At 34.3% G+C, this 16,164-nt stretch overlaps 1 protein-coding gene and 1 long non-coding RNA gene across 5 annotated transcripts; one reads left to right on the forward strand and one right to left on the reverse strand.

The window, feature by feature from the left end:
* Positions 1–232: 232 nt before the first annotated feature.
* On the reverse strand, positions 233–13,443 carry LOC110024823 (65-kDa microtubule-associated protein 8). Of its 2 annotated transcripts, none has more exons than XM_020724993.1 (11): positions 13,374–13,443; positions 13,101–13,301; positions 12,766–13,005; positions 12,478–12,693; positions 7,162–7,317; positions 6,907–7,066; positions 6,681–6,829; positions 6,248–6,335; positions 6,111–6,184; positions 878–952; positions 233–578 (listed from the first exon to the last, which is right to left on the reverse strand). In XM_020724993.1, the coding sequence occupies exons 1-11, from the start codon at positions 13,437–13,439 to the stop codon at positions 267–269; spliced, it is 1,737 nt and encodes a 578-aa protein (XP_020580652.1). In that variant the 5' UTR covers positions 13,440–13,443; the 3' UTR covers positions 233–266. The 2 variants fall into 2 exon arrangements, with proteins under 2 accessions (XP_020580652.1, XP_020580651.1); XM_020724992.1 differs by having other exon boundaries at positions 6,681–6,832.
* LOC110024824 lies at positions 444–5,633 on the forward strand. Of its 3 annotated transcripts, XR_002294058.1 has the most exons (3): positions 970–4,083; positions 4,287–4,397; positions 5,265–5,633. It is a non-coding gene; the product is annotated as an uncharacterized LOC110024824 (long non-coding RNA). The 3 variants fall into 3 exon arrangements; XR_002294057.1 differs by lacking the exons at positions 970–4,083; positions 5,265–5,633 and adding an exon at positions 444–506 and having other exon boundaries at positions 4,287–4,582; XR_002294056.1 differs by lacking the exon at positions 5,265–5,633 and having other exon boundaries at positions 4,287–4,582.
* Positions 13,444–16,164: the final 2,721 nt, after the last annotated feature.

Raw genomic sequence — 16,164 nt, forward strand, 5'->3', positions numbered from 1 at the left:
GCCCCCCTCTTCCGCTGCTCCTCCCTTCGCAAGCCTCCGCCGAAAACTCTTGCTCTCTACTTCGCCTGCCCAGAACCCTCGCCGAAGTCGCCTATCGCAGCTTCCAAAAGCCGTGATCTCGTGATTCCTCCTTCGCGAGAACTCCTCCTTCGAATCTGCGTCCTTCGCGGGAACTCCTCCTTCGAATCTCCGTCGTGGGCCGAAATTTGTACCGCCTCTTGAATACTCTTATGGAACTACATAAAAAATCTTTAAGATACTATTCATTAGGGAGATGATGGACCTGAAAAGCTTGTCGAGATTACTGATGCTGTATCAGTTTTGAGAGCAAGGCTATTGTTCTTCACCAATATCCTGTGTGTTTCTGTCCTCTTTCCATCCTTTCTTCCCCTTCTTATCTGAGCTATTGAACTGCTTGATACATGCTGATCTGTATGGCTGACTACCTTTCTAATTAAGGAGGAAGTACTGCTGAAGCTGCTATTTAAGCTTCTGTTTGGTATGCGGTAACTGCTTGTGCCCGGCCTTGATCTGAAAAGTTCATCCTTCTCTCCCAAAAGTTGAACCCGCTTTTTTTCCTGAAGAACATAATTTATTTGCAATTATCTATTTGAATTGAATTCAACCTTCAAGTTTTTTCCTTTTTTCTTTCTTCCTACTTGGCCGTCTAGTTAAACCTACTTGCACATGTTTGGAGGGGCTGCAGATAATGGTCGTTAAATTACCTGTGCTGGTAGGTCTTTCTAGATTTTTGTATGGAAAGCCATGTAAAATGTTTGGTCAGAGTTGGACATCAAGGAAATAACGATGTTTCAGCTTATTTATATTGTTAATTTGATCTCTAGATTTTATTTTAAGCAATTTGATTTGAAATTACCCTCTGTCTCTGTATCTCTTCCTCCTTTTCTTGCCTTAGCAATTTGTACTCCTCCAGCATTGCCATCAGAGGAACCTGCACAATCAGCTTCCTTCAAGTAGCTACTTGTGTAGAATTATTTTATAAAATGAGCCTACTAAATTTTGTAGCTCATGACATCAATTCTTAATTTGTTACTAATTTCTTAGCTTTTGTGCATATATTTAGAATCAATTGAATGCTTCTTTTCTGTTATAAACATTAAACTAATTAATATGGACTATATGTAAAATACAACTAATATACAAATAAAATGCCTTGGCCTAACAATTAACAGAAAAAAAATAATGAATGATTCCGCGTGGTCATAAAAATTGTATAAGTGCATGTGCCCGTTGCAAAGTTTTAGAGTAATTCATATCTCAACATGACCAGGACACGTGTCAACACTGGCAGGACTTGCACAAGTTTCTGGTTCAGTAATTGTTTAACTCAGGTTGAATGCTCTGAACTTGTTTTTGTTTTTTGATATTTTGTGAAGAAATTGCAATATTGATATTAACAAAATTTTATGTAATGATTGATAATAATGTTGGTGTGTTATTGGTAGTTAAGTATTGTTATAATAGAATAGAGTAGGTGTTTCGTATTAATGCAAAGAGGGGTATAAATACCCTATTACAGGATCTACTAGAAAGGAAACCTATTAAAACATAATAAAGGAAAAAAGGAAAGTAAATAAAAGGAAATCAAAGTAATTAATAAAAAAATCTGCATATTAATATTCCAATATTCTAATACTCCCTCTCAAATTGAAGTATAGAAGTTAGTCATGTTCAACTTGAATTTGAAATCATCGAACAATGACCGAGGAAGGTTCTTTGTGAGAATATCAGCTAGCTGACCACTAGTTGACACAAACGGAACACAAATTTGCCCGGACTCGAGCTTTTCCTTAATGAAGTGACGGTCAATCTCAACTTGCTTGGTGCAATCATGCTGGATTGGGTTGTGAGCAATGCTAATGATAATATTGTAATCACAGAATAATTGTAAGCTAGCGGAGACTGGTATACGGAGTTTGTGGAGCGTGATGCGTAACCATAGATCTTCACAAATTCCTAAGGATATGGACTGAAATTCAGCTTCAGCACTGCTCCGGGTAACTACATATTGTTTTTTTGCTTTTCCATGTACCTAGCTTTCCCCACACAAATGAGCAGCATCCCGAGATAGATCGTCGATTATGGACGGACCCGACCTAATCTGTGTCTGTGTAAACTGTAATAGAATAAAAGGTGTGGTGGGACAAAACTGAGCTCGGTGTGCCTTTTAAATAGTGGAGAATCTGTTGAACAACTTGGAGGTGATTTTTGTAGGGATCATGCATGAATTGACTGACTATCGCAACTGCGTGGTACATGTCTGGGTGTATATGGGCAAGGTAGATGAGTTTTCTCACAAGGCGTTGGTAGCGAGTTTTGTTTACAGGAACAACATTGGGAACATCAAAAAGTTTTTCATTCGGATCCATCAGGACAACCACTCGTTTGCATAGGAGAAGATTATTCTTTGTCAAAAGGTCAATCACTTATTTTCATTGAGAAGACAAATACCCTGAGATGACCGAGCAACTTTCATGCCTAAGAAGTATCGGAGAAATCTCAAGTCCTTCATTTCAAAGGAAGCAACAAGAATGCCTTTAGAGACTCCAATGTTACTAGATCATTACTTGTGAGAACAACATTGTCAACATAGACAATAATGATAGCTACCTGACCACTGGAGGAATGCTAGAAGAAGTGACTAGATTGGGCTTGAATGAATATATGGCCTACCACCACTTTTAGGAATTTCCCAAACCATGCCCGTGGTGATTGCTTCAATCTAAAAAGAGATTTTCGTAGTCTGTATATTTGTCCCTGAGAGGCAGTGGAGTCAAAGCCTGGAGTAAGAGCCATGTATACTTCTTTTGTAAGATCATCATTCAGGAATGTATTCTTGACATCAGGTTGGAATAAGGGCCAATCCAGATCACTGTAAGACATAAGAGGACTTTAATGGTGTTTAATTTAACAACAGGAGTAAATGCCTCATCTTAATCAACTTTGTAGTCTGAGAGTATCCTTTAGTGACCAACCGTATCTTATTGTGTTCAAAGGATCCATTCGATTAAACTTGATGCTAAAATTCCACAACATCCAATTGCTTTCTTGCCCCGAGGAAGATCAACAATGCCTAAATATGGCTTCACTGAAAGGCATTCATTTCCTCCATGACGATAATTTTCCAGGTCGGTGTGCTAAGGCAACCTCAATAATAGCTGAAAGTTGATGATTGGTCAGGGTCGTAGCAAATGCTCTGTAAGTTGGAGATAATCTGCAAAGAGAGACATAGTTTACCATGGGATAGGGAAAATCTGTCTGATGTTGTACCTTACTAGAGGAACTGACCTCATTTGGAGTAGGAGCAGTGTTGGGGATGTCGTCCGAAGAGGATTCAGAGTCCAACAAGGGGTTAGCGAGCTATAGAGTAGGCGCATCAAAATGAGTGTGTCGAGTGTAGACACAGAGAGTGGGAGGATTTGCTGGTGGAACCAAAGGGACAGAGGGTTCCTCAATGGTAGGTAACGTGGGGAGGGGGGGGACATCCATAGGAGTAGGGTAAAGAACTGTGTCCAATAACTCTAGCTCCCTCTCATTAGAGGCTGAGTTAAGAAAGTAACGAACACTTTCAAAAAAGGAGATATCAAAACTCACATAGACCTTATTTGTGGTAGGTCTATGTCAATTTACTGGCAGATAAAATGTTACATTTCAACGGAGGTTGTAAGATAGATTATAGTGTTAGACTTGTTAAAATAACAGACCCTTTACCGACAATGAAACTTTGGGACCTAGCATAATTTTTAACATATTTTTTTCTGAACAAGGATAGTATGTCGAGAAGGCTTGAGAGCTTCTAGTCATAATGTACGTTGCACTTGAATCAATGATCCATGGAATAAAAGAAGTAAGTGTCACATGATTGGTACATTGACGAATGTGGGAGGTCAACGACCCAAAAGCGAATGAACTGGATCCAAGCAGCTTGATTAAGTGCTCCATTTGAATCTTAAGAGAATTGGAGGATTCCAAATTATTTTGGGTAGAAACCGGATGCACTGTAATGGATTCAGAAGCTGTAGCGAGACCTTTGGCAGCAGAAGATTTGGCCGAAGAGATCATGTATTGTGCTCTTTTCATTTTTATTTCTAACTCTTTATCATGTTGGGAATTTTTACATGCAGCTTTCTTCATTAAATATTTTCTCGTTCTACTAGAATTATTAACTACTGTTAGACCTTACTCATGTTAAATTGTGCTTAAATATCAATTATTTATTAAAATATTACTTGTTTTGTAATTGTATTTTTTTTTTGTTGATAAAGATAGTGAAAGATGATTCAGAAGTCTGGCCCCAAATAGTATGGCTAAGTCTAAGTTGATGATGAAATGTGAACGAGCGATTGCCACCGAAGATGGCCTTTTGTTCACTAAATGTAAGCGAATAGAACTTTCAAAAGAAAGGTGTGTCTACTGACAGTAATTCTTGTGATGCAAACTATGATTATTTTCCGGATGGAAAAAAAAAGGGATCGGTAATCTTTGTTTGATAAGAGGCAAGAAATCTAAAACTATTCTAGGTTCATGTAAGTTTGTTTTGATTTAGGTGCTGTTTAAATTTTATTATAATTTTTTCGTTTAATGTCTGATCCATCCTAGTTCGTTGAGGAAGCCTTGTTAAGTTTCATCATATTGTTCCTTGGGCATAAAATGGTTTCAAGTTTTAACTTCTTTTTTTTACTGATTTTAGGTGTAGTTGTTCAATGAACATATTATTGTTTTGTTCAATTTTTTTTTATATTTTTCAACAGCGAACAGCTTTTTCTTTTGAATTATGCGGCACTTAGGTTAGTCGTTTGCAATCAATTAAAATGGAATTATATATCATACCAGAAATGGCTTTGTTAAATGTATATAATAATTATCTGCAACCCAGACGGCCTGCAACTGAACATTTTATTGGAGTTCATTGAATTCTTTTCATATGCCTTACTCTTAACCCTCTGAGCCTCACCAATTTTGATATGTGATATTTTTTTGACCTTCAAATTGTGCTGCGTTATTTTTCTTTTGGCCTTTTAAACCGTATATGATCTTTTGTTAAGTTTTTTTTTTTCCTTTTTTTTTTGCGCATTATGTATGATTGGATAAAGAGGATATCATGTGTATATATATGAAAAGACTTATTTGATTTTGTGGTACTGTCGAGAATTGGGCATACTTTAATTATGTTTATTTGTATGTTTTAAGCTACAAAACTTGATAGAATAGTTTCAGGTTTAAATTATTTATGCATTGTTCAGAATTTTTATTGGAAAAGGATTCGCAGACTCAACTGTGTGAAGCCCACCAAGAATGATGCTTAACCAAAATTCATGATTGAGAAAGATTGAACTAGAAGCCTTGGTTGATGAAGATTGATCTAAGATTTCTTTTGTTTTATTTATATTGACCATGGGCTGCACGGGATTACAATCGGTGGGCATGCAAAGTATTTCTCCTTTCAGGATTGTTTTTATAAATCATAGTTTCACATTTAAGGCTCCAGATTTATTTACTGAGTTTTTTCATATTGTTACAATTGTATGTATTTTTAACTTAATCTCGAAAACTATGGGTTACAATTCTTCCATATATTTTTTTTAGTTTTTTATATATTTGTATGAAACCATCAGATGAAAAGTTGAAGACTGTAACAGTTCATTGTTCAGGTTTTAGCCAGAAATACTGAAAGAAATTTTTATTGGTAAAACTTGCAATTCAATTCGCACAGTTGAAACCAAATATGAGCTAAGAGGACTATTTCAGTACATAATAAGTACAGCAACTATATATGAATTATGAATTTTCAGTTTAGTGCATCGGTGCATGTTTTAGTTCTGTATCAGTAATATTTTCTAAATTCTGCAAATATTGAAGTCTTTTCTGGAAATGCAATTTAATCTATGATGAAACTCTTTGCAAAGAGTGAATCGTTGGACTATTTTGAACATGCCAAGGATATTTTATTCAAAAAATTCTCTCTTTCCCACTTTGGGCAACTTTTTCTGTGGCTGTGCAGCATGCTAAAGATGACAAATATCATAATATCATAATGCATGTTTAGAATATAAGGGCTAGCAAATTAAAGTTTACTCTGAATGTCTGACCTCATCATACAGGAAACTCTTCTTCCTTTCCGTTTCCCAAATTTTAGTTTTCTCCATTATTATTTCCACCAATCCTGCAACAAAACTTTCATGTTAACTTAATCACTGTAGTTTCTCTTATTGTCAAAATCTATTACCTGGAATTCTTTTCGCTGTTATCCTAGCACGTTCGGCACGTTTGAGATTCTTGTGAGCACCTCTGCTAACCGAATACCTGTTTTCATCCTGTAAATTCCGGTTGAAGGATGTCTCAGTTAAATTTTATGGTGAAAAGTAAGGGAAATTTACTTACATACCCCAAAATTCTTATGAATTTAAATGTCCAACACCTAAAGTTTGATATTTACATTTATAACACATTGTTATTTAAAACCTATGCATACAAAGGTGTATTCCACTTTTAAAATGTTAGTGATAGTGGTATTTTTTGATGTTTTGTCAATGATTTGTGTGTTATGTATGTAAAAAAAATGAAACTTTAGGTTTTAGATATGTAAATATATAAGAGTTGTGTGGTATGTATGTAAATGCCTAATTATTCGAACTATAATAGCTGGCATGGTGAGTCACCCTGCTAAACTCTTCTAGCCAACGTTCTTCATTGCATGATGCCATCCATTTTTCAACCTTCTCCATTATATCCTTCCTGCTTGACACCTCTTCTTTCGCCTTGGAAATATATTCTTCCATGCTCATTAAGAGATCGTCGTGCTCCATCTCTCCTTTAAGTCATTTTATGTGTGTTTATCAAAATGAAAGAAAATTATGAGAATCATTTGGCTTGACGAAATCATACCTTGCATGATGAGATTCATGGTGTTTTCCATCTCTGACTGTGGAGGTAACTCCATGTGAGACTTCTTGCATATTTCCTCAAGTTCTATCTGTTTATTGATGAAGAGCTCCTTCATTTTACTTGCTTTTAACTGATCTAATCTTGCAACTTCAGACTCAACCTACCATGTTAGGGGGGAAAATATGAAATTGAATTTTAAAAGCCAAATCTGTAATATTATTCCAAGCTTGAATATTTACTTCTTGGTCCTCGTACCTGGTCAATTATGTCGACTGTGAGGCTTTCGGGGCGAGCATCGCCAGCCGAGGCTGATGGTGATATGATCACTATATCTATGTATGGTTGTCGATCTTTGAGTGGTGCATCCATTAGATTCCACAAATTTACGAGTTTTTTTCCAAGCCTGCTTAGCTGTAGATATATAATATGTTATTGATATTATGCTAAAATTGTTGGCGTAAACCTTCATTAGTCATATTTCATGGGAATGAAATAACCTGGAATATAACCAAAATTTAATGGCTAGAACCCCTAAAATTTAAATATTATATGAATGCTGCTACATTCATTTCTGTGGAAGGTTAAGGAAGAATAAGTACTTTGTCCGCCTGGTCCTTCTTCTTCCCTAACCATCATGTAAACTGTATGGTCATGTTATTATTTTTACCAAAAGGGCTGTTTAGATAATTTTGTTAATTTTGAGGATATAATATTTTCCTTATTAGATGGAAGGCATACACTTCACAATTGTTTCAATCGTTTTTAGGACATAGAAAAGAAAACTGAAAGCTGATTTTTTACTTTCTGAAGTTGCACCAGTTAAGATTAGGCTATAAGCTTTCCCCTCTTATTGTATATTGAATTTATACTTATTTTATTTGTTTGTTATTGTCAGTCCCAAGTGGAAATGATTGATGATTGATTTTAGACTGATAGTCAATTGTTAAGATTTTAATTGAATTCATTGTGAATGAAATTTTGATTTTTGCTGGAAATAGGGCATTCTTTAGAGTTGAAGTATTACAATCTAAACTATGCAGTGATTGGTGAGGGATCACAATTAAGTGACACAACATAACAACCCATTTAAAATATGGGTCAACCTTGAGTTGGTCTGGAACTAAAATTTGGATATTTATAAAATTTAGGAATTTGAATGGAGAAAAGAATTGATGGTCATAAAAGTGTTGTTGTGAATTGGGGTAGTGATAAGTAGGATATTATAAATGTGATTTGTGTTTGTATTTCTCAGGTTGGATTATTAGGTAGTTTGAAAAATTAATTTTGGGGAGAAAGTGATGTGCTTTAACGATGTGTATTCTTGAGGAAGAGGGACTAACTATTAGGGGTGATTTAAATGAACATATATGCTCGAGTAAGGTGGGCTATGAGAGGATTTTGATGGGAATTATTGATCCTATGAGCCCATATGATTCATGTCCGGCTTGCTATTGATTCAATAATTACAAAATTTGTGTGGTATGACCTAATTATTTTCCTAGTGTTTCATTTTGTGTTTATTATTGTATAGTAACCAAGAAGAAGATGATGTCTTTCAATAAACAACTAGGACTGTTCACTTGGAGAAAAGAGCTAAAGTGATTAATTTATGGAGAATCAAGTGAAGAATCAAAGATTTTAAGAATCAAGCTGACTCTGTGTTTTTCATAAATTTCAGTATGAATTGATTAGGTGTTGTCAAGAATGATGAACATATAACCAAAAGATAATATTATATATAAAAAACAATCTAAAGTATATATGTGTGTGTGTGTGTGTGTTGCAAGCCGTGGCCTGTTGGTTGACGGGGTTCACTGTAAGTCCCCTCAGGTCACGAGTTCCATTACACTAATTACGTTGGGTTCAACTATTTGTAAATAAATTTTATACACTCATTACTTATATTTATCTAATTATGTTAAATACAAGTTTTTCATAAAATTTAACAAATTGTCACTCTAATTCGCTGGGTTCAACTATGCCTTTTGACATACCAGAACCAGCCCAATGTGCATATGATGGAGTGTTGACATGACCCAACAAGTTTAGTGACTTATATTTTGATTAGCTAGTGGTGGGACTTTTTGGAACCATTGGGCAGCCGTTTATTTTCTTTTGGAGGAGTTTTTGGAATATTTTAAGGAGTTTTGATATTGATTTTAAGTGGTTTTTAAGTCTAGAAATAATCCATATATTTGAGAAGAAAAATCTAAGGATGAGTGATTGAAAGAGATTTTCATTGTAATTCCTTCCTAAATTTTTAAAATGTAAGAAGTATCTTGTTTAGTAATATATTGCATCTTTCAATCTATGTTCATGTAATTGATTTTCAATAGTGTAGCATTATATTATTTGTGATGGCAATTATTTGAACATTTAGGTGATTGTCTAGTGACACCTAAAATTCAAGATGACTTGGTTTGGATTTTTATAATGTAATCCTAGAGTTATGTCAATTGAAATTGGTGGATCTTTCCTTGTAGAGCTCAGGTGCACTTGTCCAATCCTTCAGCGGTCCTATTCTTTCTTAACAAAGAAGGTATAAAGCATAAATACACCTCCAACTTCTCGAAGTGTGTAGGTGGACTTGTAGTTGTAAGTTCTGGATAGTTGAATCTTAATCTATGGTCAAGTTCAAATTGGTGGACTTTTGTTTTTAAAACTCAGGTGCCTTTGCTAGATTAAAAAGTGGAACTGCTTTAACGAAGACGTTGTAAAGATTTCTCCACCTAATTGAGGATAAGATATAGGGTTTAAGTTTGTGTAGATGTAGGTTTGTTGGTTGTCAAACCACTATTAATTATATATTTATAATTTAGTTTCTATTCTTGTTTTTTATTGTTTATTTACTTAATTAGTTGTTCTTGATTATTAATGTGCTGAATGCAATGTATATTCTTACGCTCCAGCATTGAGTAGCTTATTTTTATTATGCTTATAAGTTTATCACCCTCACTTACTATAGATCTATTTAGTTCACCATATATAGTATTTGTGTAGCTTAGGTGCTTAGTGTATTAATTGTTATAGTTTGTGAAATTTAGTTACCATTTATATTGTGCTTATTAGTTTATATAACTCTCTTGGTTAATTATTCAAACTTTAACATAAGTTCACTTATGTGCTGTCACTTGTAGAATTAAGTTATTTGATTATAAATAGGCATATTCTAATATGTTCCGCCCAATTTAATGTGTCCTTGGCCTATCTATGGTCATTTTAGTTCCACCCAATTTAATGTGTCCAATTTAGTCTCTTTACTCTTCAAATTTGATCCAAAATGTATTTATGGTCATTTAGTTCCATCCAATTTAATGTGTCCAATTTAGTCTCTTGACTCATCAAATCTAATCCAAAATAATTCAACGGCATATTTTAGGAGTCAAGAAATTAAATAAAATACATTGGATTGCTAAGATGGAAATTGTTTCACGCAAATTGTACACACGTCATTTTGACATCCTTCTCTGATGATAATAAAAGTAGATGCAATGAAATTATGTGAAAGATAAAGGCTTAGAAAAATTGTGCCAGTATCAAATAATAAATTTGGTTTCATGGCTAAAGTCCCGCTTTGAAAGTAATAAACCAAGAAAATTGATGATAATATATAGAGTATATAAAAGATTTTTATATGATTTTTTACTTTTTTTTTAAGAAGGCTTATATGAGTATTACAAGAATTTATTTGTTGCACATTAAAAAAAAAGAATGAGATAAGTAATAGGGAATCTAGGAGCAAAAAATAAAATAAAATAAGGGGAAAAAATCCTATTTTTATTGCATTAGTTAATAAAATTGGGTTAGTCACTAGACCTCTACCATGTTCTTACTCTTGGACTGATTTAAGGGATTCTAAATTTATTATTGATAAGAAATGTACTCAGTAAAATTTGCTATAGTTGGGCACTATATAGATGAGACTAGCCATGATGTCATGGCTGATCTTGTATTGTTTTGAGGAAGATAAACATTATAAAAGAGAAATTTAATATTGTACAAATATTTATATCTCCATCCAACAACACCTAACTTTTTAGGAGTATTAGCGTTAAAATAGAAGAGGAAAAATAAACATAGGAAGAGCAAGTCACTCTCTTATTAGGTTAGGTAAGAGCAGAACAGGCTACTTTCTTGTTAATTCATACAAACCAATTACAGAGCTCAGCGAAACTGGAGTGACCCACCAAAAATATAACTCATATCATTTGCTGGTGCAAACAAATCTCAGAAGTGGATAGTTAAATAGCTTAATTATAACTTACACTATTCTTTTCTTTGAAGAGATCAAGATGTCTCCTTTATCCATGCATGGGCACAAACAAATCTCAGAAGTGGATATGAAGTTACCATGATCAAAGAGGTTTCTATTTTCAATCTAGGTTACCTCAAATTTTAAACAAGAATTTGAGTCATTGTAAACATTTGAACACATGGAGGGGTGTAAGAAGTCATAGTTAAATAACTTAATTATAACTTGCACTGATATTTTCTTTAAGGTTGGCTTGAACCAAGTGGAGGAACAAATTTGAATGAATTAAAACTGCCTGCAACTAATTAGAGGATAGATAAAAAAAAAATCTCAAAATAATGAGATCTAGATGTTTCCTTTATCCACGCATCAGCAACTGAATGATGATTCTTCGAGGGATTTAGGACAATTATAAGCTATATTGACATATTTAGAGACTAAGATTTAGTAGTAAGCTAGATCACTTATATGATAAGTTATCTTGTGGATTTCCTTTTTTAATTATTGTATTAACTCTCAATGGCTATAATAAGGAATTCGTTGTATTTATTTTTTATTATAATTCAAATTATGATTCCTGTCTACAAACCCTAGCTCTCTCTCTCTCTCTCTCTCTCTCTCTCTCTCTCTCTCTCTCTCTCTCTCTCTCTCTCTCTCACACACACACACACACACACACACACACACACGTTCTAAATCCACTCAATGAGGAAAGGAGCAAATAAAAGTGAAGGAGGATACGGAGAAAGTTGCAATACAAGGAGAAAGTTGCAATACAAGGGAGGAACTCTGCAAGAGGTGCAGACCATCAATAGCTTTTGAGTGCTAGGTAAAAACAATCTTATCTAGATTGATTAATCTCTTTGTGTTTGCTAGTCTCTAAATCAAAGTTTTTCAAACCTATATTTTGTTGGCCCAATTTCACAAGTGCCATTTGGAACTCGTATACTGTAATTCAATTAGAACCTCAGCAACAAATTGCCTCTTCTATTTGTCATTTACTTGGTTCCATCTACTATTAAGAAAAGTAGATATTAGTTTTAATGGCGGATATTGACATGATGATGATGATATGACTTCACTGACATACATACTGTATGTTTTCTACAAATTTTTTCCAATTTGTATATCATCACATGAATTACATATTCTACTCTAACTTTGCACAAACTAACTCCAGATTAAGTAGTTTCAAATGATCAAAAGCATTCATTGAACCCACCTTGCAATTTCACTGTTCAGTCAACAAAAAAAATATCAGTAATCAAAATAGCTTGAAAAAAAAGAAAAAGAAAAAGAAAAAAAAAAGACCTCCTTACCTTGTCCATCCTTTTTTTCTTCTCATCTTTGAGTAAATTAACGGTAGTATCAAGCCTCTCCAAGATGGCATCACTTATGTTCTTCGATCTCTTTTCACTCGAGTCATCCAAGCTGTGATGTACATCACCAACGATCTTGGCAGAGTTCATACCCATTGTTGCAGCAAGTTCACGAACTTCTCCTAAATACCTTTCCACCTTTTGTATCCTATCACTCTTCCAAACCACAAAACATTAAAGAAAACAACCAAATTTAAAATAAATATCATCTTAAATTCGTGTGAGTACCTTCTCGCGTTTCAGTCTTTGACGCTCCCTGTTATACTCTTCCAGCTTCTTCAGCGAAAGCTCACTTTCATCCACTGTAAAATTTTCAAATTCATCCGAGCGACCTGCAATGTCCAACTTTATTTTCTGTATTTCTGTCAGCACTTCCTTAAACTGGCTTACCCTCTCTTCCTTCTTTAGCTGCATCCTCCTTAGGGCAGGGGTGATTAAATCCAGTTGCTCCTTCAATGTCCCCATCAACTTCTCCGGCAATGTAGAATAGAATTTATCAGCTCTCAATCGCCTCACATTTTACATAAATAAACAGGATAAGCTCTTAATCTATAGCATCTCACCCGTCCCGGCAACGATCTCTCTCCGAGCGAGATTAGAAGATTGGTAAATTCAGCTTCTGAATCGGCCAATGCTTGATGCAGACGCACTCTCGAAATGTTAGCCCTGTCGACTTTCCTCTTGTAGACTTCCAGGCACTGTTCCAGTTCTTGCAGAATCCTTTCCCTCTCCGCTTGGTCTTGTCCCACCTCATTCCATATCAGCTGTTCAAGTTGATATTCATCTGTAGAATGAGAATCAAAATAAATTTGTGGAGCTAAGTATAATCTTGTTACCTTCAGTTCTTCTAGCAGGTAAGAACAGGTGCATTCAGGCAAGGCGGGCATTTTGAATGAACTCATCTGCTGTTGCAGGGGGAGCGAAATTCTTAAAATGTACATAAAATGAAGTCTTGAGAAGGAGAAAGGTGGGGAGTAAATGGTGGAAGTTGAGGTTTTGGATTGCGGGCATTGCTTGGAAGACAAGCAGAGTGCCAGTGTTAGGTACTGCGACTGAGCTAACAAAAAAGATTGAAGCTTTGGAGTTAAGTGTCCCTGATCTCATTATCTTTTTAGTTTTAAATATTTTTGCTCTATTCTATGGGACCAACGTTTGTATTTTTATTGAAGATCTTGTTTTTTGGCCCAAGCTTTGTGTGACAGATGGAGCCTCTCATTCAGGTGATGTTGGTTTTGTGTCATTATCTGATTTTCTGATGCTCTTTCAGGCTGTATGATGCTGACGCTTTATCCATTCGATAGGTACTGATGATATTATTTTATTAATTGCTGTTATTTATGTATTTGAATTTAATAGTTTTGGTGAGATTTTGTTTTTTTTTTTATAAGACGGTGGTGAGACCTGCAATGCTCTATGGCGCTGAATGTTGGCCTTTAAAAGAGAAGCATAATAATAAGTTAAGTGTTGCCGAGATGAGAATGATTAGGTGGATGAGTGGCTTTACACTTAGAGACAAAATGCGGAATGAATATATTCGTGATAGGGTTGGTGTAGCTCCTGTGACAGACAAAATTAGAGAAAGTCGTCTTAGATGGTTTGGTCATATTAAACGTCGACCATTAGATGATCCGATTAGGAGAGTAGATGCTTTAAATTCGACTTGTGTTAAGAAAGGCAGAGGTAGACCTAGGAAGACTTGGGCTTATTGTATTAAAAATGATCTTAATTTACTAGAACTAAATGAAAATATGACACTAAATAGGACAATGGAGAAAAAGGATTCATGTAGCCGACCCCACATAGTGGGATTAAGGCTTTGTTGTTGTTGTTACTGTAGCATGCAGTCCCATTGCTGCATCTTTCATCCCTATGGAAGAATATTTGTTTTTTACTTTCCTTAATTTAGGAAGAATGGTGGTATGATATCCTTTATTGCGGCCTGATTAAATTATAAATTTATTTGCAAAATTTTCCTTTTATCCATAATTGATCTCTTTGAAATTTTTTATAATTTGATCGTAATTCTATCATATAATTTTCGGGGAAATATCAAATTGTAACTTTGAGAAGACTTTAAATAAGATTTTAAAAAGAAATTTGGTAGGATTCGATAAACAAAATAATGAGGTATTTAATTAATTGATCCAAACACTTGACATGTAGTTGGCTCTCAAACGTTGCATCATGGCAGAGCTTTTTTTTAAAATTATTCGATCTATTAGGGTAGATAGTCTAACTAAAGGATCATTGATTTGTTTTGACAATTGATTTGATTTGTAACTTAGATAGAGCTTTGATCGAAGCAAGTTAGCCAAGTCATGAGCCACATTATCGAATGGACTTCATATTCAATTTGATTTTGAGCTATCGGTCAATAGACCGAAGAGAACTCAAAATGATGTCAAAATCTTTTTACTATTGTTGTAGGTTAGAAAATTCATAATGGTGAACTAAGAGCTTTTTCAACTTTTCTAACATTGGACCTTGTGCAAAGCTTAGAATTATTCAAATTTTCAAGCTCTCTCAACTTTTCTCCCAAATCATGTGAAGCATGAAGCTTTATTTGTAGAGTTTTGAGGTGTACGCTAATACATTTAGCTAAAACTCTAAAAATACTTTGTCAGGCATCCTTTGTTGATTTCTTTGATTGTACATTAATTTTAGCATTTAAGTATTTTACTAAATTTAGTATTGAATGACTTAGGCTCGTTGGATTTTTATCGTAGTTACACTTGATTTAACTGTAAGCATGTTGAATTGGGAGATCATTTGACATTATAATTACTACTTTAAAGTTTCTAATTATATTTCAAGTGCTTGATTCGGGCTCATTGGGATTTGAAGTAGCTTGGTTTTAGTGTCGTTTCATTTGTCTCATTTAGATGTTCATCTGACTATAAATTTATTAAACTCAGAGCTTGGTGGTCAAAACTTGAATATGAAAGTTATTTTATTCGAAATACACTCATTCATGCTTGATCAAGTAAATTTTTGGGTGACACATCAATTATATTTTTCTTTACATCTTATTTAATATAATATTATTTAATTTTCTTAGAAAAAGTTATTTGGATAAATTTTATTGAAGTTTTAGAGGGGTGTAAAAAAAATTACTTACTCGACAATTCGGCTAAAAAATTCTGGGTTCAGGTTGGCTCAATTAATTTTTTGGTTAAGTTCGGGTTAAGAATTAGAACAAAGTTTTTTTTTTTTTTTGATACTGTTTTGATTGACCTGCCAATCCAAAATGAACTTGCCAACTCAAAATTGACATGAATTTGACTAGCCAAACCAAAGTTTATCTGAATTTCATAGAATAATTATTATGAATATGCTTAATGGATTACACATATCGGGTTCTGGTTAGTAGGGTTGAAGGCACATCATATTTGGTTTAGATTTTCTAATCAATTTGATATTCGTGTTAGTTTCATGTTATGTCAACTTTGAGTTATACCTAAACCTAACACAATAACTCTGTCTAAAAACCCTAATGAGAGGAATGGTAAGCTTGCATCTAATATTTTTAATCTTGTCTTAATCATATGGTGTGAATGATTCCCTAGAGGAGAATTACCATTCTCCATCCAATTAAGGGCCCGTTTGGGGCAGCTTATTTGGTGCGGT

This window comes from Phalaenopsis equestris, unplaced genomic scaffold, assembly GCF_001263595.1.
Source record: "Phalaenopsis equestris unplaced genomic scaffold, ASM126359v1 Scaffold000276, whole genome shotgun sequence".
Classification (NCBI taxonomy): Eukaryota; Viridiplantae; Streptophyta; class Magnoliopsida; order Asparagales; family Orchidaceae; genus Phalaenopsis; species Phalaenopsis equestris.

Coding starts and splice junctions, on each gene's coding strand:
- LOC110024823 (XM_020724992.1), bottom strand. CDS start 13,439: ATGAGTTCATTCAAAATGCCCGCCTTGCCTGAATGCACCTGTTCTTAC. Junction 6,833..6,906: donor CATGAATCTCATCATGCAAG/GTATGATTTCGT, acceptor AATGACTTAAAG/GAGAGATGGAGCACGACGAT. Junction 6,336..6,680: donor GGCTAGAAGAGTTTAGCAGG/GTGACTCACCAT, acceptor CGGAATTTACAG/GATGAAAACAGGTATTCGGT.